The following is a 22903-nucleotide window of genomic DNA, read 5'->3' on the forward strand; positions in this document are numbered from 1 at the left end:
TTATAATGTTTTGTGTTATAGTTTTATTGATTCAATTTTAAACTAAAAGGAAACTAATCTATGGAGGGTTTGTGTTCTTGGCGCAGTAACCGTAAGGCCTGTCTGCGATGGCCTTTCCCATTTCTATGAAGGGCTAGTAAAAGAGAAAAAAGTTGATTAAATGAAGAAAAAAGTTAAAAAATGAAAAACTGGATTGAGGACCTTCACCATCGGCCCTTTGATATTATCGCCATTCTCCTGTTCGACCAAGAAGGAGACGAGGGTGCTGAGGAGTACAGCCGTGAAGAAGGCCGATATGAGACGTACGACGAGGAAGCTGGTGAAGGTCAAGAAAACGATCATCGGGTAGAAGAATTCGAGGCCGCGCACCTTGTGCAAGAAGAGCATCGAGACGCCGACGTACGTGCTCACGATGAGAGTGTTGTAGACGAAGAAGAATGGGACGAGGGACTTTCTCAGATGGGAGACGCCGGACATCAGCTCATGGCACTTCTCAACTGCCTCGAAGAATGGTAAACCGGCGACCACTGTTAAAAAACAAAATTTTCTTTTAGGCTAAAAACAGCCCTTTAAACCAAATATTCAAGTATAACCTGATATTTAATGGTAAAACCTTATCTTTTCATTTTATATCCATAGCTATTTTACCTTTAATTGGCTTAGGTTAAAAAAACGCTAACAAAACCAGTTAGTTAACTTTAACTTTAACTACATTTTTTAAGGATTAAGGATTTGAAAGTTATATGAAAATAACGGTATAAGGTAGGTGTACAAACTTAATTGTTACCAATTTATGAGAAATGTTGAAGTGTTACTTGCATTTTTAAGCTATGAAGATATAAACACCCCTTTGATTTTAGGCAAAACCCCAAGTAGAATATAACATTTTACTTTAAAACCAGAAGTTTACCCATTTTTTTGGCTGAAACACCATGTGCAATTTTTTTTGGTTAAAACCCCAAGTATAGCCTTTCAATTTAGCCTAAAATCCCAAATATAACATTTTATAAGGCTAAAACCCCAACTATAACTTTTCGTTTAGTCTAAACCCCCAAGTAAACCTTTTATTTTAGCCTAAAAGCCTAGCATAATAGTTTATTTTAAACTAAAACCCCAAGCATAACACTTTTAAAGCTAAAACTCAAAGTACAACTTTTTATTTTACACTCAAAACCAAAGATAAGTATAAGATTTTAGGCTAAAACTGAAAGTATAATATTTTAGGTTAAAACCCCAAGTTTAACCTTTGGTTTTAGGTAATAACCCCAAGTATAACATTTTTAAGGTTAAAACTCCATGTTTTATCATTTATTTTAGGCTAAAACTCTGAGTATAACCTTTTTAACGCTAAAACATAAAGTACATATGGTTACACTTTGGCAAAATCTCAAGTATAAAATTTTATTTTAGGCCAAACCTCATGTATAACGTTTTATTTAAGCTTAAACCTCAGGCTTAAACTTTTGTATTAGTCTAAAAACCCTGTTCTGTCTAAAAACTGTAAAAAGTATAACATATCATCTAGTTTATTTTAGACTAAAAACAGAATTGATCTCTTTAGGAATAATAAACATTTACATTAACAAAAAATTTTAGGCTAAAACCACAAACATATTTTATTTAGTTAAACGTCGTGCAAATTTTTTTTTAAATTTTAGGCTCAAACCTCAAGCCTAAACATTTATTTTTGGCTAAAACCTCATGTATAACTATCTATTTCATGATAAAACTCTCTATATAAAGTTTTTAGGATAAAGTTCAACACTTTTTTAGGCTGTTACATCATATTATCTAGTTGATTTTAGAGTAAAAACAGAATTATAACCTTAGATTATGAATGAAACCTCAATAAAATCTTATACTTTAGGCTACAATTTTTAATCTAAGTACACTTTAGGTTAAAAGTACATCTATAGCTTGTAGGTTAATAGTTGAAAACCCCAATTATACCTTAACAGTTTTGGCTAAAAATCTCAATTATACAACTCAATTTTTAATTAAACTTTATAACCTAAGATTTCATGCTAAAAACTCTTATGGTTAAAGAATTAAAACGTCAATTTTCCTTTCAGCTGGTATTTTAGTTAATAATTCAGGTTTTAGTAAACAACTTTATTGGTTAAGTCCAAATGCAAGTAAATCACTACATGTCCTTTAATATTTCTTACCAGTAATGACGTACGGGGCGTATCCGGTTGCAGAGTAGACGTAGCCGAGGCATTTACCAGAATTTTTATTTAGGCATCGTTTCGACCTCGTGAAAAAGAACGCGCCCACGAGGGCGACTCTGAAATAGTCGAAAGCGTGGAAGAACGAACCGGCGACTATCGAACCGAGGTGGTACTTGCAGATGACCGATAGGCTGGCCGTCACAGGAGAGAGACGTGAGCAGGTCTCGAAGACCTCGGGTCTAAAAAAAAAGATTATATTTGTAGCTTAAAGAAAAAGAAGGGCGATGAAGTCGAACAGGGACGGACTTGGTGAAATACCAATTTGAGACAGAACCGGCGACCACGGCGACCAAAAGGTCCTTCATGAAGAAGAGTATCCACCAGGCGAAAACGACCTGGAAACCGCCAAGTACAAGAAGGACGGACGACTTCCTGTAGTGGAACTGGCCGTCCGCCACGACGAGTACACCGCAGCTGTAGTAGCTTACGATCAGTATGTGCACGAGGCTGATCACTATGCCTGCGAACAGCATCGCCTGGGAATTTGTCAAAAAGTCTTGCCACTCGGTCGGATTTTTTGATTGGTTTTGGTTTGACTCACGATTCCGTTGAGGGCAAGGAGGCACGACAAGCTTGCGATGGGTTGGTGGACCATTTTGAACATTACCGCCGCCAGGGCCATCAGCTTCCTCGCCCATGTCAACATCCATACTGTGTACACCTAAAAAAAAATAATAATAAATAAATAAAAATTTAAAAAAAGAACAAAACTTACTAAAGAACAGAAAAGCAGGGAGGCAGGTACGATGCGACATATGCTCTCAACTTTCAAAATCCCTTTTAAACTTATCTCAGGTATCAGGTTAAAGAATATTCTTTAAATTAAAACAAACATATAAAGAATTGCGATTTTAGTCTAAAAAGCTAGTTCATATAAACTCATCTTTTAAGTTATAATCTAAGTATAAACACTAGTACTAGAATAGCCTAAAAGCTAAAGTAACAACCTCACTATCTTAGACTAATAACCAAACATATAACGGACTTTGAGGTTAAAGGCGTTAAGATTAAAAACTCAAGTGTAACCTCTCTTTTTTTTAAAACTGAAACTCACACGAGACAGGCGAGGATTAAAACAGTCACAACCAGGTTGAGAATGATGTACAAAACGACGGAGGATGGAACAAACTTTTTAATATTGTAGTATAACAGGATGAAACACATGTAGATGAAAGCTTAAAAAAAAGGAGAAATGTAAAGAAAAAATATATATGCGTGTATCATCCTTACCTAAGCCGACTAATCGGAAGATCAGGCTGAAAGTGAAATTTCTGTAGAAAAGCTTCACGATCATCTGTGGATCAATAAATAAAAGGCAAAAAGAAAACTTTTTACATTTAAAATTATTTCAATATAAATACAAACGAGTTGGTCGTCCATTTTCAACTTGGAGACCAGCTTCCTGACGGATTCGCCGGTTTTGTCCGAGCAGAAGTTCAAAAAGGCGTCGCTTCAGGAGAGAAAAAAGTCGGAACTTAAAAATTTAATTACGACCTGCTTCTCTAAACTATAAATCCAAGAATATCCTTCAATTTAAGCTAAAACCTCAATTATAATTAGAAGATTTTATACTTACTTTTAAGGATACCAGCCTTTAAAAAAATATTACTAGAAAGTTATTAATTCAAGTACAATCTTATAATTTCGGCTACAACCTATTGTATAAACTTGAAACCTCGATTTGATCCTCATATGTAACATTTTATTTTACGCTGAACCTCGTGTAAAAAATTTATTTTGGGCTGAACTCACGATTAAGTTTAACCTTTTATTTTAGGCTGAAAACTCGAAGTAGAAATTAAATTCACTAGTTTTCGTGGTCCGCTTGACCAATTGATATTTTTCAATTAATTGAGGTTTTTAGTTGAGAGGGAAATTCAAAAGGTGGGGTTGAGATGGGAAGTTAATGTCCGAGTGGATAGAAGTCACGATAGCTCAAGTGGTAGAGTAGCCGCGTATCTAACCGAAGGTCGTGGGTTCGAATCCCGCTCGTGACACTGACTTTTTTATCACAACTAAAAACCTAAATGAATTGTAGAAGTTAAAGTTTTAGTATAAAACTTCAATTATAACGTATTACCGTACCCTAAAGGCCATCAATACAACCTTATAAAATTTTATTTTAGGCTAAAACAAAGTTTAAACTTTTATTTTAGGCTAAAAAATCGGCGTATAAACATTGATTTTATTCTAAAATCAAAGATTATAACTTTTTATTTTAGGCTGAACATCTCAAGTACAACCTTCGATTTTATTCTAAAAATATCAATTATAAACTCTGATTTTGGACTGAAATCTCCAAGTAAAATGTTCTATTTTGGGCTAAACCCTCAATGATAACCTTTATTTTTGGCTAATACCACAATTATAATCTTTTATTTTAGGCTGAAATCCCTAAGTAAAATCTTTGATTTTAGTTTAAAAACATAGATAATAAATTTTGATTTTAGCTTAAACCCTCATTTATAACCTTTGGTTTTAGGCAACAACCTCAAAATAACATTTTATTTTAGTTCAAATATGTATTTAATAGTCATAAATGAACGTATTAATTTGAGTTTAGTCTAAAACGCATGTAAAAAATTATTTTAGGCTTAAACCTCATATTTAACTTTATGCTTGACTAAAATTTTAAGTATAAACTTTTATTTTAGCTAAAAACCAAGTATAAACTTTGACTTTAGCCTTAAAACACCAATTGTAACCTTCGATTTTAGACTAAATCGCATGTCTAACTTTTGATTTGGCTGAAACCTCAAGTTTAAACTTTTATTTTAGAGTAAAAATCTCAAACAAAAACCTTGATTTTAGCCTTAAAACACCGAATATAACCTTCTATTTTAGGCTAAACCTCATGTAAAAAAAAGTGCTATAATCTCGAGATAATCAGTTATTTTTAGCCTAAAACCTCGTGTATAAAATTTTATTTTAGGCTAAACCTTTTATTTTAGACCCCTCCGCCAATTTTTACTGTGATTTTAGCCTAAAAGCAACAAATTATAAATTTTTACTTTAGGGTATAACCTCAAGTAAGATACCTTTTAGGTGAGGATAAAAGCATAAGTATAGCCTACTGTTTGAAGGTTAAAACCTTATAACTTTCAATGTTTAGGATAAAACCTCTAGTAAAGCACATTTTAGGTTAGAATAAAAGCACAAGTATAATCTACTGTTCGAATGTTAAAACCTTCATTACAAGCTTGCAGTTTTAGGCTAAACGTTGAAATAAGACACCTCTTACGTAGGACAATAAATACACAAGTATAATCTATAGTTTCCTAGTACTGTTTACGTTCTAATTTAAAAGTTTTTATTATCCTTATATCCTTACTCGTCAGCCAGTCGGAAGCAGTCCTGTATGCAAGGGGAGGAGACGTTGATCTTGATTTCCCCCTCGAACTGGATCCCTTTCGTGTTGAAGATGTACCTAGAAGGGAAAATTATGTTGTCGTTTTTTGTGGCTTATGGGCGGTTTTGGTTTTACTCAGAGCCCGAGGGACAGGAGGCAGTCTGGTTCGCCTTCGTGACGAACGGGATCGAACAAGCGACGGCGCACACCTCGGGGTAGTTGCTCCCGTCCACGGGTATGTCACGGTGGAACATGGTAAAGGCGAGGAACGGAGCGAAACTCTACGGACCGAGAAAAAAGTATTGTTTTGTTGTTCGGTCGTGCTTTTGTTTTTTAAAGTCTCACGTGGATTACGAGGAAGGTCATGAAGACATAGAGGTACTTGACGTCTGTCGCATTCCTGTTCGTGTACTCTTCGACCTGCGAATGTCCATGCCTTTCTTAAATCCAGGTTCCAGATTTTCCGGTTTTTAAACCTCCACTTACCTCCCAGAGAGTGAGTTCTATCTTCTCTATCTTTTTGGCCTTCCTGAGTGGTGAAAAAAAAAAATTAAACAAAAGCTACGTCCTCGAGAATAACTACACTGTACCACGGCAGCTTCTTCAGCATGGCCTTCGGGTTTAAAAGGAAAAATGGACAAAAAGAAAACTTCTCACAGGGGAAAAAAACACATGTTTTCGACGGGTTTGCTTAAAAAAAAAAAATAAATAAATAAATAATGATTTTCAATTTCCTGACATGAGCAAAATCACATAAGGGGTCGGACGGACGGTTTCAAGATGTGGGTGATGGTGACTCCTCTGAGGCAAGGGTTGCGCCGGGGAATGGGGACGGCGGGCAAATTTTCAAAGGTAAAACAAAAAGAGCCTTTTTTTTTAATCTTCAAGTTATCAGATAAATAGTTCGTTGAAGCCCCTCAAAAAATTGTTGTTATGCTACGAAACTAATCACCTCCTATTGAAACTTCTGTCCTGCTGATAAACTATGCTTTTTGTCCGAGAGCTCCTCATAGAACTAAAATCCTGATAGGGACGGTTTTAAGCCATGAAACATTTTTCAATGCTCCTACAGAAGCTTCTCTCTTCCTGATAAACTATGCTTTTTGTCCGAGAGCTCTTTATAGAATTAAAATCGTGATAGGGACGGTTTTAAGCTACCAAACTTTTCTTAGTGCTCCTATTGAAACTTTTGTCCTGCTGATAAACTATGCTTTTTATCCGAGAGCTCCTTATATTGGGTTGTCCGGAAAATAATGCAGGATTTTGGTATTAAACAAAAAAAAAGAAACTAGTTACTTTAAAGCAATGTTCTTTAATCAAAATAATTTCCCANCATACAAATGAGTAATCCTGTAAACGTAAACAGAATATTTTATATAGATTTTTTTTAATGAAAACTTAAAATCCTGCATTATTTTCCGGACAACCCAATAGAACTAAAATCCTGATAGAGACGGTTTTAAGCCATCAAACTTTTCTCAGTCCTCCTATTGAATGTTTTGACCTCCTGATAAACTATCTCTTCTTTCAGAGAGCTCCTTATAGATCTAAAATCCTGATGGAGACAGTTTTAAGCCATCAAACGTTTTTCAGGGCTCCTATTGAATTTTTTGTCCTCCTGATAAACCATACTTTTTATCTGACAGCTCCTTAATGACCAGAAAATTCTGATAAACATTTTACATCAAGACATCAACCCTTTCTCAAAGCTACTAAAGACGCTCCCGCCCTCCTGATGTCCAGTCCTCTTTATTTCGAAGGTCCTTAAACACAATGAAACCCTGATGATACCTTTCCCAGAACTCTTATCAAAGCTTCTACCTTCTTAATAAATTATCCTTTTAAGCATAATAAGCAGCTCTCTTCTGAGAGTTTCTTACAGAACAAAAATCCGGATAGAGATGGTTTCAAGCCATGAAACCTTTCCCTGGGCTTGTACAGAAGTTCATATCCTCCTGATATACGATCCTTTTAATTTCAAAGCCTTTTAAAGACATTGAAATCCTGTTGAGGCGTTTTTAAGTAATGGCACCTTTCCTAGTGCCGTTATTGAAGCTTCTGCCCTCCAGATAAATTATCCATTTTATGTGAGAGGTTATTATAGAGCTAAAATCCTGATAGAGAAGGTTTTAAGTCATGAAACGTTTCTCAGTGCTCCTATTGAAGCTTCTGCCCTCCTGATAAACTATCCTTTCTTTCTGAGAGCTCCTTATATAACTAAAATCCTGATAGGGATGGTTTTAAATCCTGAAACCATTCTATTGCTCCTATAGACGCTTCTGTCCTCTTGATAAACTATCCTTTTTATCTGAGAGCTCCTTATAGAACTAAAATCCTGATAGGGACGGTTTTAAGCCATCAAACTTTTGTCCTCCTGATAAACTATCGTTTTTATCCGAGAGCTCCTTATATAGAACTAAAATCCTGATAGGGACGGTTTTAAATCATGAAATCTTTCTAGTGCTCCTATACAAGCTTCTGACCTACTGATAAACTATCCTTTTTATCTGAGAGCTCCTTATAGAGCTAAAATCCTGATAGGGATGGTTTTAAGCCATGAAACTTTTCTTAGTACACCTATAGAAGCTTTGTTAAACCATATTTTTATTTGAGAGCTCCTTAAAGACCAAAAAATCCTGATAAAAAGGTTTTTTAAGCATGAAACCGTTTTTAGTGCTACTACAGGAGCTTTTGTCCTCCTTGGAAACATTCATCTTTTACTTTTGTTCTCCTTGAAGGACCTCCTGCTATCACCTCCTGATAGAAGTGTCTTTTTCCCCTTTTGCATAGAACGGTTGCGACAACTGCCCGGCTCAGGCGAAGAGGAATCAGGAGATGAAGGAGAAGATCAACCAGTACACGCCGCCTCTCGGAAACTTCATCCCGGCCCGGAAGACCGTCTCCTCGATACCGTCCTTCGGCGTCGCCCGGAACGGCATCTCCGTCTGCCCAGTCCAGTTGCAGAGGGTCGTCCAGACCCAGGATAACATCCAGAAGAAGCTTGGCGGGATGAACGAGAAAAAGAAGTGACTTGGGGCCGTTCAAACAAATAAAATATGAGCTCACAAAATACACAATAAAAATAATAATTCCAAAAACACACTAAAACAGCGATTTTATTATTTAATAAATCAAGATAGTAAAGGTGATTAAAAACTGCAATACTGAATAATAACTTTTATTTTTATATTTTTAAATAAATAATACAAATAAGAGGGAAGATTTTTTTTGATAATATCAATAATAATAATTATAATACAAAATCAAAATAGCTAAGTGTTTACAAAATAGAATAATTATTACAATCATAATTAGAAAAAGGAGAAGTAGTCAATCACAAAAATAGGGCGGTTTTAAGGCCCCGAGAATAAATAATTTAAATAATTAGGAGGCGCTGGGTTTGGTTGATTGGTCTTGGTTGTTGAGGGAGAGATCGTCCTGAAATAAAAAAAAGCAAATTAACTAATTAATCTGGGTTGATCGACCTCCTGGGAGCTCCTGGTCGTCTATCTGAACGGTAAAACTCCTGGTAGATCATACCATCCTGATACCTTAAAAGTTAAGCCCCATCCAAAAATGTCTCTGATTGTTTTTCCCTGGTTTAAGCATTTGTTACTTCCTTTCCTCCTGAATTACGTATTTGAGGTACACGGTAAGTTCATTCCTCCTGAAGTTCGAGCTCCTACTCTCTGAAATGGGCGCATTTACGAATTTATATTCAGTGAAGGAGGTAGGACGGTACACTTTCAAATTTTTGTATCTAGCATGAACTTATAACTTGAAAGGAGTGAGTGAGAGCGAGAGTGAAAGATGGCCAGGTTGATCTCCTGTTATATCCTTCCCTCCTGATAACTGAGATCCTGATATACAGTTGAGCTCCTGATGATGAACAGAGGAACATCTCTCTCTCTCTCACTCTCGTCTTCCTCCCATTCTTTCGTGAGTATACGTTCACAATACGTTTTACAGAAGCTCAACCATTTAGTGATCAGGAGGGAAGGATGTATCAGGAGCACTAACTGGGCAACTCTCCCCCTCTCTCGTTCTTCCATTTTGTTTTCCTTCCTCCTTAACTGGATATGAGGTTCATAAATAGAAATCATAAACACAAACATTTCACAGACTAGGAGGACTATCTCTAATATCAGGAAGAAAGGAAGCATAGAAGCTCAACCTGCAAACCAGTAATTTTTTCCCTCCATCCAGGGATAATTTTCTATATTTCTCTCAACGGCTACTTCCGAGAGCGCATTCATAAACAGGACAACATTAGGAAGACTTTAGGAGATGCAATGTGGCGTTATCAGGAGTGATGGAAGTAACAGGAGCTCAACCTGGGCCTCTCTCTCTCTCTCTCTCTCTCTCTCTCTCTCTCTCTCTCTCTCTCTCTCNCCCCCTCTCTCTCCAACTCTCCAATATACAAGAGATTCAAAAATACTAGGTAGAAAAATCTGAAGTATAGGGGAAGAATTTTAGTTATCAAGGGAGTGGGATGTATTAGGAGCTTGATATACCAGGAGCTAGTATCGTTTTCGGACCCGGGGACCGCGGATGGCCCAGGATTCCCCGAGGGCCCGTTTTATTTATACCCTCAATAAGACTCCCACGGGAATCCAGCTTTTGAAAAAGAGCCAGGCTTACTTTATTTCACATGTAGCACTTGGGCCGGCTTGTCGTAAGACTGAAGTCCAAGGAAGAGTTGAAGTTGACACTCGACGACGTCGTCAAAAGTCCTTCTTCTTTGACTAAAATTTTTAATTTAAAAAAATTAAGTTTGCAAAAAAAATCAAATAAAAAGAGTTACTTTCAGCAGGCTGTGTCCAGTATGGATAGCGTAGGGTCGGGTCTATCGAATCGTATTTCCTGAAGCTGCAGCTGTTGCTGTAGTTCGAAAATGAGCTCGACGATGTAGATCCGAGATCTAAAGAAGACCCAAAAACAAATTGAGACAAAAAAAATTCAAAAATCCTCTTTATGGTTTTATTGCATCTACCCATGGGTGCTAGCTGGTTGTAACCGTTCATAGGTATCTGCATAGTCTGAGGCTGAAGGGCCGAATACTAGAAAAAAATAAGTATAGGATTGGCTTGTTATTTATTTTTTAAATTTTTTTTTTTTTTAGCTTAAGCCCACCTGGGGTTGGAGGTTCGTACTGTAGGTCTGCTGAGTCCTCGGTATGCCCGTCTGCGTACAAGGAGGATAGTGCAGCTGGTTTGTGTTCATGTTCCACGTGCTGCAGCTATGAGGAAAAACATTCATTAAAGAACGTCCTGGATTTTAAAAAAATCGACCTAGTACCTTGGCGGGTATGGGTATGTCGAGTGAAGCAGGCTCCTTGGAAGATACGTGTTGTCGTGTAGTAGTTTCCCCGGAACATATGGCCTTTTCATTTTCCTCCTCCTTTTAAAATTACCGTTTTCGAACATGTTCCTACAAAGGGGGTTGATGATCCAGTAGTTGCCCTTCTTTTCGCTCCCACTCTCCCTTGGCACTTTGACGAAACAGTCGTTGAGGCTGAGGTTGTGCCGGATTGAGTTCTGCCAGCCTTTTTTGTTCTTCTGGAAGAACGGGAAGGTGGTCGTTATGAAATGGTAGATCTCGGAGAGGGCGGCACGCTTCTTTGGCATGCTTTCGATCGCCATGGCTATGAGGGCGACGTACGAGTATGGAGGCTTTGTGGCCGGAGTGCTGCTGGTCGCAGTAGAACTCGAACAATCAGCATCACTACAAACAAAACACAATCAATAAAAAAAAGACTAAAACCTAAAACCATTTTACCTTTGCTCCTTGGATGTAGTGAATGTGGCAGTAGTCGTCGACACCCCGCTACTAGGAGTCGCCAAGGATCCGAGGAGCTCTTCCGTGTATACCAAATGACCTTTGGACTCAGGCAGCTCTTTGACCTCATAATCTTCGAGAAAAGAGAGAAGGCAAACGCATCAAATAAATTATTTTTGAAAAATAACCGAAAAGACCAGTTTAAATCCCTTTATTTAAGGTCATAATAATAAGATTTTTATTAAAGAACAGACTGGGTGAGTTTGTTTGAGTTTAATGCCCTTTTTCTAGTATTAATCCCATAGTAAATTAACTGTTTTTTTAAATTTTAATTGATTGCTGAAGGTTAGAAGGTGAAAAATAATTGAAAAGACCAGCTTAACCCCTGATTTCAAGGTTACAACAATATTTTCATCAGAGAGCAGTCTAAGGATCGAGTTTGTTTGTATGTCATGCTGTTTGCTGATACAAATTCCATAATAAATTAATCGTTTTTTAGGCTTAATTTATCATAGAAGGTTCTAAGGTGAAAAATAATCGCTAAGACCAGCTTAAACCTCGTGATTTCAAGGTCATAATAATAAAAATTTTAAGGAAAACAGTTTAAGGCCGAATTTGTTTAATTATAATGTACTTTTCTCATATTAATACCGTAATAAATAAATTATTCTTTCAGTTTTATTTATTGCTGAAGGTTAGAAGGTGAAAAATAATTGCAGAGACCAGCTTAACTCCTGATTTCAAGGTTATAACAATAATATTTTCATCAGAGAGTAGTCTAAGGATCGAGTTTGTTTAAATGTCATGCTGTTTGCTGATACAAATTCCATAATAAATTAATCGTGTTTTATGCTTAATTTATCATGGAATATTCGAAAGTGAAAAATAATCGCAAAGACCAGCATAACACCCTGATTTCAAGGTCATAGTAATAAGATTTTCAATTGAGAACAGTCTGTGAACGAGTTTGTTTGATTGTAATGCCCTTTTTCTCTCATTAAGCCCATAATAAATTAATTGTTCTTTTAGTTTAATTTATTGCTGAAGGTTCGAAGGTGAAAAATAATCGCAAAGACCAGCTTAACCCCTTGATTTCAAGGTCATAATAATAAAAAATTTAAGGAAAACAGTTTAAGGCCGAGTTTATTTAATTATAATGTACTTTTCTCATATTAATGCCGTAATAAATTAATTGTTCTTTTAGTTTATTTATTGCTAGAAGTTGGTAGGTGAACAATAATCGCAAAGACCAGCTTAAACCTCCTGATTTCAAGGTCAATTATCATGAGAATAGTGTATGATCGAGTTGGATTGTAAAGCCCTTTTTTCCTACTAATTCCATAATAAATTAATCATTTTTTAGGCTTAGTTTATTGCTGAAGGTGTGAAGGTGAAAAATAATTGCAAAGACCAGCTTAACCCCTGGTTTCAAAGTTATAATAATAATAATATTTTCATCAGAGAGCAGTCTAAGGATCGAGGTTGTTTGAATGTAATGCTGTTTTCTCGTACAAATCCTGCAATAAATTAATATTTTTTGCCTTAATTTATTGCCGACGGGTCGTAGGAGAAAAATAATTGCAATGATCAGCTTAACCCCTGATTTCAATGTTATAATAATAAGATTTTCATGTGGGAACGAACTAAGATCGACTTTGTTTGAGTTTAATGTAGTTTTCTCGTACAAATCCTATAATAAAGTAATCATTGTTTTTTTTTGGGGGGGGGATTTCCTTTATCCTTGAAGGTGCGAAGGTGAAAAAGTAACTGCAAAGACCAACTTAACTCCTTGATTTCAAGGTCGTAATAATCAGATATTTCTGTTTAAGCTGGTTTTTCTCCGCGCCTTTTTGACTTTGTCCGATCGTTTCCCACAGTTGACACGGCCTGATCCCTTTTACGTAAACAGAACAAATCCCTTTTGGGACTTCGGCTTGGAGGAGGACGCCGAAGGACGGCGAAGGGGGCTCAGCTGTCGTCGGACTTCACCATCTTTCACCGTCGTCGCCCCACTTGCCGGCAATATTTCAGCTCTCGAACAAGACTTGGCAATTAACCCGATGGAAGGAAAAAGGGAAACGGGCCATCCGAGGCTCTTGCATCAAAAAAACGCGGGGAGGAAACGCTGATCGGGTCGTTTTCGGCGATCAGCGCTGACAAGTCAGCATGATGTCATGCCGAGCTGTAAAAGTGTAAAAAAATTTCTGCCGTTTGACATTCCTTCGGCCAAATTTAAGTCCAAATCGTTCCGGTGATGGTTAAAACAAATTTCAGAAAAAAGATCAGTACTAAAAGAAATGTTGGAAAATGAACCAGATCAGAAAGAAAAAAGTTTTTGCGTGAAAAGCCCGAAAAAGCTAACTGTATAATAATAATTATAATAACCTTCAAAAACCTAATTAAATAAAAGAAGCTCTCAAAGCTAATTATGTTAAGAAATGGGACAGCTTTTTGACGTTTCTGTGTTTGTCTTGTTTGTTTATATGTTTTTCGTGCCTAGAATTTTTCAGTATGATCAATGGGAAGGCCAATTTTTGCCTGTAAATCTGAAAAAGCCAATTGTATTAAGGTATGTGACAGCTTTTTAGGCGTTCTTCTGCTTTTTTCTTTCTTTACTTTTTCATTTTGTTCAAGTGGAAAACAGTTTTTCGCCGAAGAAGGCCTGAAAAAAATTAATTATATTAACGGGAAATAGGCTTTTCTGGGATTTTTGGTTTGGTTGGCTAATTGTCAAACTGGAAGGCGAATCATTGCCTGAGAATCCTGGAAAACTAATTGTAGTAAGGAATATGTCAGCTTTTTAGGCGTTCTTCTGTTTTTTTTTTCTCTTTACTTTTTCATTTTGTCCAACTGGAAAACAGATTTTTCGCCAAAGAAGGCCTGAAAAAATTAATTATATTAACGGCAAATGGGCTTTTCTGGGATTTTTTTTGTTTTTGTTTGGTTTGCCTTTTTCTATGTTCTGAGGTAAACTATTTCAAACTGTCCACCAGGAAGACGATTTTTTGCCAGAAAAAGCTAATTGTATTAAGGGACGTGACAGCTTTTTTAGGCGTTTTTCTGCTTGTCTCGTGTGTTTTTTTGACTTGCGAGCCTAAACTTTTTCATTTAGCTAACTGGAAGGCGCGTTTTTAGCCAAATAAGGCTTGAAAAATAGGTATTAGGTATTAACGATAAATAGTTCCATTTTTTTAGGGATTTTTCCTGGTTTTGTTTGTTCTGAAGCTAAACTGTATCAAATTGTCCAACTGGAAGGCGAATTATTGTCTGAGAATCCTGGAAAAACTAATTATAGTAAGGAATATGTCAGCTTTTTAGGCGTTTCTATTCTTGTCTTGTATGTTGTTTTTTTCGTGCCTAGATTTTTTTTTGTCAAAGAATGCTTGAAAAAACTAAGTAAATTTTAAAAAAGTAATTTTTTAAAAGGTTTTTCTGATTTTTTAATTATTTTTAGCCGACTCTCCTAATTTGCCCAGGAAAAGCAGTTTTTGCGTGAAAAAGCTAATTGTATTAAGGGACGAGATAGCGTTTTTAGGCGTTCTTCTGTTTGACTTGTGCTTTTTTTCTTGACTAGACTTTTTTAGTTTGTTTAACTGGAAGACGATTTTTTTGCCAAAGTAGGCCTGAAAAAATAATTATTATTAACTGCATTAAAGATAAATAGTTTTTTTAAATTTTTTCTGGTTTTGTTTTGCCTTTTTTTATTTGTTCTGTGCCTGGACTCTTTCAATTTGTCCTAAGGAAAGGCAAATTTTTAAAGGCTTTTTTTAAAACTTCTTACTATAAAAAAACAGAGAACCTGCAAGGCACATTTTTCGGGGTTTGGCGTTAATGGTTTGAGTTAATTAACCGGGTTGATTTCGAATTTCTAGTCTAAAATTCAACAGGTCTAAAAGGGCGGTTTGAGCCTTCTACCCGAAGGGGTGGATTACGGTCGAGGGCTAATTAGCAGTTTGACCCCCCCGGGGGAGGAGGAGCCGCCGCCCCCGGGGGCGGTTCTGTGTTCGCGTTTCAAATTCGGGCACGGCCTCGCTTGCCCCTTTAACAATTCACCCCCAGCCGAGTCGAATTTCGCGAAAACACCCCTAATGGACGCGGTAGAGTTTCAAGCCGCGAGGCAAAAACAAGCCAAAAGGAGAAAGGGGGTGGGTTTTGAGGAAAATTCTACATCGTCCCGGGTCATGAGTTCAAAAAGTAGAGTAAAGAAGGCCAACAACAGCAGACAACAATTAAAAAAAAAAAAAAAAAACTATTTATCTTTAATGTGATTATTTTTTAAGCTTTCCTTTAAGCAAAAAAATTTCATTCCAGCTAAACAAACTGAAGAAGTCTAGGCCAAAAGAAAAAACACAAGACAAGCCGAAAAACGCCTAAAAATATATCACATCCTTTAATACAATTAGCTTTTTCAGGCTAAAAATCGACTTCCAGTTGGATAATTTGAAAGAGTTTAGCTTCAGAACAAACAAAAAAGGCCAACAAACCAGGAAAACTCTCTAAAAAACCTGTCTAACATCAAAACAAGACAAGCAGAAAAGCGCCGAAAAAGCTGTTACATTCCTTAATGTAATTAGCTTTATCACGCTTTTAGGCAAAAATTTCTTTCCAGTTGGACAAATTGAAAGTGTCTAGGCTAAGGATAAATAAAAAATGTCCAAAAACCAGAAAAAAATTACTTATCTTTAAAGAAAGCCTTCAAGCCTTCTTAAGCAAAATTCCAGCTAACAAACAAACTGAAGAAGTCTATGTTCGAAACTCATATTCCTCAAAGTAATAAGGTTTTCCAAGTCTTCTTTGCCAAAATAACCGCCTTCCAGATACAAAAAAAATTAAAAATGGAGAAGCCAGAAAAACTACCGTACAAGACGAAAACTCCTGGATCCTCGCCCCCTTAATTTATTTAAATAAGTTTTTAAACATCATTGGCAAAAATCCGCCTTCCAATAAAACAAACTAAAAAAGTCTAGGTCCGAAAAAATACAAGACAAGAAGAGAAACAAAAAATTCAGAAAAAAGCCAACCAAACCTGGAAAATCTCTAAAAAAGCCCATTGATCGATAATAAAAATAGTTTTTTCAGGCCTTCTTTAGAAAAAAAATTTAAATTGGACAAAATGAAAATGTTTATGCTCAAAAGTCAAAGAAATGCACAAGGCAAGCAGAAAAACGCCTAAAAATCTGTCAGGTCCTTTAATACAATTCGCTTTTTCAGGCAAAAAATCGCCTTCCAGTCGAATAATTTGAAAGAGTTTGGCTTCAGAAAAAAATAAAAAATTTTAAAAAGAAATTGCCAACTAAACCAGGAAAAATCGCTAAAAAAATTATTTATACAGAAAAACATTAAAAATAGAGAAGTCAGAAAAACTACCATACAAGACTAAAACTCCTGAAGCCTCGCCCCCTCCTTTATTTAAATAACTTTCTCAAGCATCTTAGGCAAAAATCCGCCTTCCAGTAAAACAAACCAAAAATGTTAAGGCCCGAAAAAAATACAAGACAAGAAGAGAAAAAAAATATTCCGAAAAAAGCCAACCAAACCTGGAAAATCCCTAAAAAAAGCCATAGATAATAAAAATAGTTTTTTCAGGCCTTCTTTAGAAAAAAAAAGTTTTTCAATTGGGCAAAATGAAAAAGTTTATGCTCAAAAGTCTAAAAAATGCACAAGGCAAGCAAAAAAACGCCTAAAAATCTGTCAGGTCCTTTAATACAATTCGCTTTTTCAGGCAAAAATCGCCTTCCAGTCGAATAATTTGAAAGAGTTTAGCTTCAGAGCAAAATAAAAAAATTAATAAAAGAAATTGCCATCTAAACCTGGAAAAATCGCTAAAAAAAATTTATCGTGAATATAATTCATTTTTTCAGCCTTCTGTGACAAAAAACCGCCTTCCAATTGAACTAAATGAAAACGTTTAGGCTCGAAAGTTAAAAAACACACAATATAAGTAGAAAAACTTCTAAAAGCTGTCACATCCCTTAATACAATTAGCTTTTTCAGGCAAAACATCGTCTTCCCGTTGGACAATTTGAAAATGTTTAGTTTCAGAACAAAATATAAAATAAAAAAAGCCAACTAAAGCAGAAAAAAATCGCTTAAAAAACCTATTTATCGTTAATATAATTACTTTTTTCAGCCTTCTTTGGCAAAAAACCGCCTTCCAGTTGAACTAAATGAAAACGTTTAGGCTCGAAAGTCAAAAAACACACAATATAAGCAGAAAAACTTCTAAAAGCGATCACATCCCTAAATACAATTAGCTTTTTCAGGCAAAAAATCGTCTTCCCGTTAGACAATTAGAAAATCAGCTTCAGAACAAAATAGAAAATTTAAAAAAAATGCCAACTAAACCAGGAAAAATCGCTAAAAAAAACATTTTTCGTGAATATAATTAACATTTTCAGCCTTCTGTGGCAAAAAACCGCCTTCCAATTGAACTAAACGAAAACGTTTAGGCTCGAAAGTCAAAAAACACACAATATAAGCAGGAAAACTTCTAAAAGCTGTCACATCCTTTAATACAATTTGTTTTTCAGGCTTTTCGGTTTAAAAGTGCCTTCCAATTTGACAGAGTTTAGTCTCAGAACATACAAAAAAAGGCTAAGAAAATCAGAAAAAAACTAAAATTTACAATTTTGCCAATTAATTTGGTTGTAATTGTCTTTACGTCCTCTTTTCCAAATCTTTTATTTCTCTCTCTTTTTTTATTTTCCTCTTTTCTTCTTGTTTACAGGCTGGTTTATTTACAAATCCTTGGGGAAAAAACCCGCTGACAGGGAGCCCAAAAGATCCTTGGACGGCCCATTGGCCCAGAGGGGCGAATTTGAAATGAAATTTTCTCTCTTTTCCTTTTTCGAGTTGCACAATTTGTTTCACAACCATCTTTTCTTGTTCTACTGCTTTTTTGCGGAAGAGTTGTGAAAACGCTGACTCTCCAAAACGGGTCGGCGACCCAATTTAAAATGAGAAACAAAAAAGGAAATTATCCGCGACGAGACGGTTTTCCAGTTTTTCCTTCTTCAGACCGATTTTTGAACCCAAAAGTGGCAAAATTCTCCATAAATTACGAAAAAAAATTCCACTCACCGATCTGGTCTTCAGAAGACTGTATGTAGTTCTCCTGTTTTATTTTCAACCCTGTCCCATCCGTGTTAAGATCCTGTAAAAAAAATCATATTAGATTTAAAAAAAAGATTACCGCCTCCCGAGGAAGTACGAAACGGGTCATAACGAAGTCGAGAATAGTGGTTAGTCAATGTCTATTTATAAATTAGTGCCAACTATCAATGTTTTCTTCTTCCAACTCGGATCTAAAAATTAAAAAAAAGCTCGAAAAATATCCCGTTTCAATTTTTCCAACAGGTGGAAATAGGACGGGTTTCAAGGTGCACAGTGCGTCGTTGATGTCCATCCAGCAAAAGTTAACGTTTTGTAACAATCAGGCCAATGGGAAGGAAAACCGACCGTTGACGGCTATTTGTTTCCGAATTTTCCTTGTCCACCTCCTAGAGAAATGTGTATCAATCGGGCTGTATTCTCAGGATTAAACAATCTTAACGATTATTGGGTTCTTTTGTATCAATCTGTCTTTATTCCTAGAAAAAAAGTCCTGATGACTATAATTTTGTACTATTTTGTATCAATCAGACTTTATTCTTAGGAAAAAAACCTGATGATATAATTTTGTACTATTTTGTATCAATCTGGCTTTATTCCTAGAAAAAAAGACCTGATGACTATAATTTTCTACTATTTTTTTATCAATCAGGCTGTATTCCTAGAAAAAAACCTGATGTCTATAATTTTCTACTATTTTGTATCAATCAGGCTTTATTCCTAGAAGAAAAAAGACCTGATGAGTATAATTTTGTACTACTTTGTATCAATCTGGCTTTATTCCTAGAAAAAAAACCTGATGAATATAATTTTGTACTACTTTGTATCAATCTGGCTCTATTCCTAGAAAAAAAGACCTGATTAGTATAATTTTGTACTATTTTTTATCAATCAGGCTTTATTCCTAGAAAAAAAACCTGATGAATATAATTTTGTACTACTTTGTATCAATCCGGCTTTATTCCTAGAAAAAAAAGACTTGATGAGTATAATTTTGTACTATTTTGTATCAATCAGGCTTTATTCCTAGAAAAAAAACCTGATGAATATAATTTTGTACTATTTTGTATCACTGAGGCTTTATTACTAGAAAAAACTGATGACTATAATTTTGTACTATTTTTTATCAATCAGGCTTTATTCCTAGAAAAAAAGAGCTGATGAGTACAATTTTCTACTATTTTGTATCAATCTGGCTTTATTCCAAAAAAAAAAGACCTGATGAATTTAGTTCTATCCATCAAGCTTTTTATTAATCCAGCGAACCGTGTTCCAATATTAGTAATTTTGGAATATTCTATATCAGGGTTTAAATCGAAAAACGAGCCCTAGTGATGCTATATTTTATTATGTATTTCTATCAATTAGGCTTTCTTTTCAGCAAGGCAGGACTAAGGAGATTAATTTTATCTTATTTATATCAATCAGACTATTCCAAAAAATATAAAACAAATCCTACTGACAGTAATTTTTATACTATTTTATATCAATCAGACTATTCCAAAAATTATAAAACAAATACTATTGACAGTAATTTTTGCACTATTTTATGTCAATCAGCTATTATTAAAAAAAGTCCTATTGACAATAATTTTTATACTATTTGATATCAATCAGGCTTTATTTTAAAAAAATCCTATTAGCAGTAATTTTTATATTATTTTATATCAGACAGGTTTTATTTTAAAAAATGTTTTATTGACAGTAACTTCTTTTCAGCAAGGCAGGACTAAAGAGATTAATTTTATCTTATTTATATCAATCAGACTATTCCAAAATATATAAAACAAATCCTATCGACAGTAATTTTTTACTATTTGATATCAATAATGCTTTATTTAAAAAAAGAACTGTAGACAGTAATTTTTGCACTATTTTATATCAATAAGCTATTTTTAAAAAACGCCTATTGACAGTAATTTTTATACCATTTAACATCAATCAGGCTTCATTTTAAAAGAAACCTATATACAGTAATTTTTGTACTAATTGATATCAATCAGGCTTTATTTTAAAAAAATCCTATTGGCAGTAATTTTTATCCTATTTTATATCAGACAGGTTTTATTTTTAAAAAAGTTTTATTGACAGTAACTTCTTTTACTATTTGATATGTCATCTCTAATTAAAATAAGTCCTATTGTCAGTAATTTTTGCACTACTTGATATCAATCAGCTATTATTAAAAAAAGTCCTATCGACAGTAATTTTTATACTACATTTTATCAGTCAGGCTTCATTTTAAAAGAAACCTGTAGACAGTAATTTTTATACTAATTGACATCAATCATGCTTTAATTTAAAAAAATTCTATTAGCAGTAATTTTTATAATGAATATAAAAAGTTTTATTGAGAGTAACTTTTTTTTATTATTTAGCTTTTTAACTTTTTTTTTTTATTTAGCTTTTATTTAAAAAAAAGTCCTATGGACAGTAATTTTTATACTATTTTATATCAATTAGGTTTTATTTAAAAAAAACTTTATTGCCAGTAACTTTTTCTTTTACTATTTGATATCAGTCATCGTTAATTAAAAAAGTCCTATTGTAATCAATTTGTGATATCAATAATGCTTTATTTAAAAAAAGAACTATAGACCGTAATTTTTGCACTATTTTATATCAATCAACTATTATTTTTAAAAATGTCCTATTGACAGTAATTGTTATACTGTTTTATTTCAATCAGGCTTTATTTAAAAAAAAGTCCAATCGACAGCAATTTGTTATATACATATATTTTTTTTATCGGGTTTTATTTAGAAAAGACATAATTTCAGTAATTTTTGTTTTATTTTATAACAATCTGGTTTTATTAAGAATAGTCCTATTTTAGGGGCGTCGTTGGCGCAACGGTTAGGCGTTGCACGGCGCTCATCACTGTAAGGTAAAGGTCCCGGGTTCGAATCCAGCGGCCCTGCATTCGAATCCGACATACTTAAAAATGTTTTTTTTGTCCAAAAACACCGGCAACCCGAAGGTTGATATAACCTCTGCTGTTGTGAACCCTCGTAAGAAAAAGATAGTATTGACAGTAATTTTTGTATTATTTGATCTTAAACAGACTTCATTACTAGCAAATAAAATTCCTAATTTTTTCTCATAGTTTGTATCAATCAGGTTTTATTCCGATTATTATTGCATTAATAATATAACAGATTTTGATCTACCTCCCATTTTAAATATGTACATAAATAATAACAAACATCCAAATTAAACAAATCAGCTGCTAATTGGAACGTCGCGTTGGCGGAGGTATCAGCGGGTTCACTTTGGCAATTCATGTCGAGAGACGTGGTTGTAGAAGTCCTTCAACCTGATGATGAGCTAAAAGGCTCGAAATCCGGATCAAAACAACTTACTGTGAGTAGGAACTATCTTTTTAAAAAGGATTGAACACCACACTCACTCCATCATTTATCATTTCTATTAATCAGGCTTTTTCCCAGGGTAGATTCTAATTATTTTATTACAGGATTGTTCGTTTCAGTCAGACTTTATACTCAGTTAAAAACAGCTGAGATTAGGGATTAAGATCAGCACAAAAAATATAATCTCAGAAATGCCATGTTTGTATTACTCAGGCTTTATTCTCAGGGAAAAGTCCTAAGATGAACAAAAAAACATCTTAACGACAGAAATGTTTTACTACTTTTATCAATCAGGTCCTAAATCATAAAATTGAGAATGAACATCCATTTCTGTCTAATCATATCAATTTGATTTTGTTTGTATCGAACACCATAAAGGTTTTTTTTTTTTTTAAATAGTTTTGTATCGATCAGAATTTTTTTAAAATTAGAAATAAAAACATAATGACCACCATTATAAACGTTGTTTTTCTCCCCTGAACAGATAAAATGGTTAACTCTGATTGATGCGTCAATCGTTTATCGGGTGATTGATGGTTTTTTCAAAAATTTAAATCGATCAGGTTATCAACCCATGATCCTATTCTGGAATTTGTCTTAGTCTCTTTCACACTCTCTATCTCTGTTCCCTCGGAAATTTCATCCGATAAATATAAAATAAATCCGTGCCGGATTAAGGTAGATTTAAGGATGTGCCACCCCCTCTCCCACCCCTTTCAACACCCATCAGGGGGATATATTTCAATGCGGCTTAGCGAGGACAGGTTTATAAAATAGACCACTCAAATGTATAAATAAACAGCCGGTTAACGTAACAAACACGACATTCTGTTTTCTAGGCTCCCGGGGCGGTGATCATCTTGACTTTTTTTACACTCACCCTCGCGACAAATTACCCTTGTCGCAAAATTTGCATACGAAAAAAATTGATAAAATGGGACATGACTACATGTCAAAACTGGTCCAAAAAAATCTTCTCTCGTCTTGTAATCGGTACAAATTGGATCCTGATTCTTTATGGCCTGATTTAAAAAAAACGAAGCTTTGTTCTTAAAATAAAAAGA

The 22903-nt window shown here is 34.7% G+C and overlaps 3 protein-coding genes across 7 annotated transcripts in view; 1 reads left to right on the forward strand and 2 right to left on the reverse strand.

The window, feature by feature from the left end:
- On the reverse strand, positions 1-6257 carry LOC106663199 (choline transporter-like protein 1). 4 transcript variants are annotated; one of them, XM_014387856.1, is made up of 14 exons: positions 6171-6257; positions 6067-6109; positions 5926-6000; positions 5716-5861; positions 5563-5658; positions 3597-3681; positions 3462-3525; positions 3286-3406; positions 2947-3046; positions 2773-2892; positions 2478-2707; positions 2169-2410; positions 208-527; positions 1-133 (listed from the first exon to the last, which is right to left on the reverse strand). In XM_014387856.1, exons 1-14 carry the CDS (start codon positions 6188-6190, stop codon positions 59-61), a joined length of 1737 nt encoding a protein of 578 aa, XP_014243342.1. In that variant the 5' UTR covers positions 6191-6257; the 3' UTR covers positions 1-58. The 4 variants fall into 4 exon arrangements, with proteins under 4 accessions (XP_014243342.1, XP_014243341.1, XP_014243344.1 ...); XM_014387855.1 differs by having other exon boundaries at positions 202-527; XM_014387858.1 differs by lacking the exons at positions 2947-3046; positions 3286-3406 and having other exon boundaries at positions 202-527; positions 2478-2691.
- Positions 6244-8795, forward strand: LOC106663201. The gene is made up of 2 exons (XM_014387860.1): positions 6244-6432; positions 8371-8795. Exons 1-2 carry the CDS (start codon positions 6361-6363, stop codon positions 8608-8610), a joined length of 312 nt encoding a protein of 103 aa, XP_014243346.1. The 5' UTR covers positions 6244-6360; the 3' UTR covers positions 8611-8795.
- LOC106662964 (forkhead box protein E4-like) overlaps positions 8743-22903 on the reverse strand; it is a 21842-nt gene continuing 7681 nt past the window's right edge. Inside the window, exons 2-10 of one of the 2 annotated variants that reach the window (XR_002910340.1) lie at positions 18439-18511; positions 11359-11491; positions 10879-11304; positions 10714-10819; positions 10574-10640; positions 10385-10501; positions 10222-10325; positions 9132-9269; positions 8814-9018 (exon numbers count right to left, since the gene is read on the reverse strand). Coding sequence is in view for 1 of the 2 variants with exons in the window: in XM_014387422.2 (XP_014242908.1) it covers positions 10228-10325; positions 10385-10501; positions 10574-10640; positions 10714-10819; positions 10879-11304; positions 11359-11491; positions 18439-18511 (1020 nt within the window). In the remaining variant the exon portion in view is untranslated. Of the gene's footprint in view, positions 9019-9131; positions 9270-10221; positions 10326-10384; positions 10502-10573; positions 10641-10713; positions 10820-10878; positions 11305-11358; positions 11492-18438; positions 18512-22903 lie in introns of both variants that reach the window. The other variant, XM_014387422.2, reaches the window with a different exon arrangement.

The sequence above is a fragment of the Cimex lectularius genome, unplaced genomic scaffold (genome assembly GCF_000648675.2).
Source record: "Cimex lectularius strain Harlan isolate CLEC.00 unplaced genomic scaffold, Clec_2.1 scaffold14, whole genome shotgun sequence".
Taxonomy (NCBI): Eukaryota; Metazoa; Arthropoda; class Insecta; order Hemiptera; family Cimicidae; genus Cimex; species Cimex lectularius.

Bases quoted from the DNA above. Each gene is read 5' to 3' on its own strand.
- LOC106663199 (XM_014387855.1), bottom strand. From the start codon at position 6,190: ATGCTGAAGAAGCTGCCGTG. The intron at 6,110-6,170 runs GTACAGTGTAGT...TTCACCACTCAG, and splicing joins ATGCTGAAGAAGCTGCCGTG to GAAGGCCAAAAAGATAGAGA. The intron at 5,862-5,925 runs GTGAGACTTTAA...CTCGGTCCGTAG, and splicing joins TGACCTTCCTCGTAATCCAC to AGTTTCGCTCCGTTCCTCGC.
- LOC106663201 (XM_014387860.1), top strand. From the start codon at position 6,361: ATGTGGGTGATGGTGACTCCTCTGAGGCAAGGGTTGCGCCGGGGAATG. The intron at 6,433-8,370 runs GTAAAACAAAAA...CCTTTTGCATAG, and splicing joins CGGCGGGCAAATTTTCAAAG to AACGGTTGCGACAACTGCCC.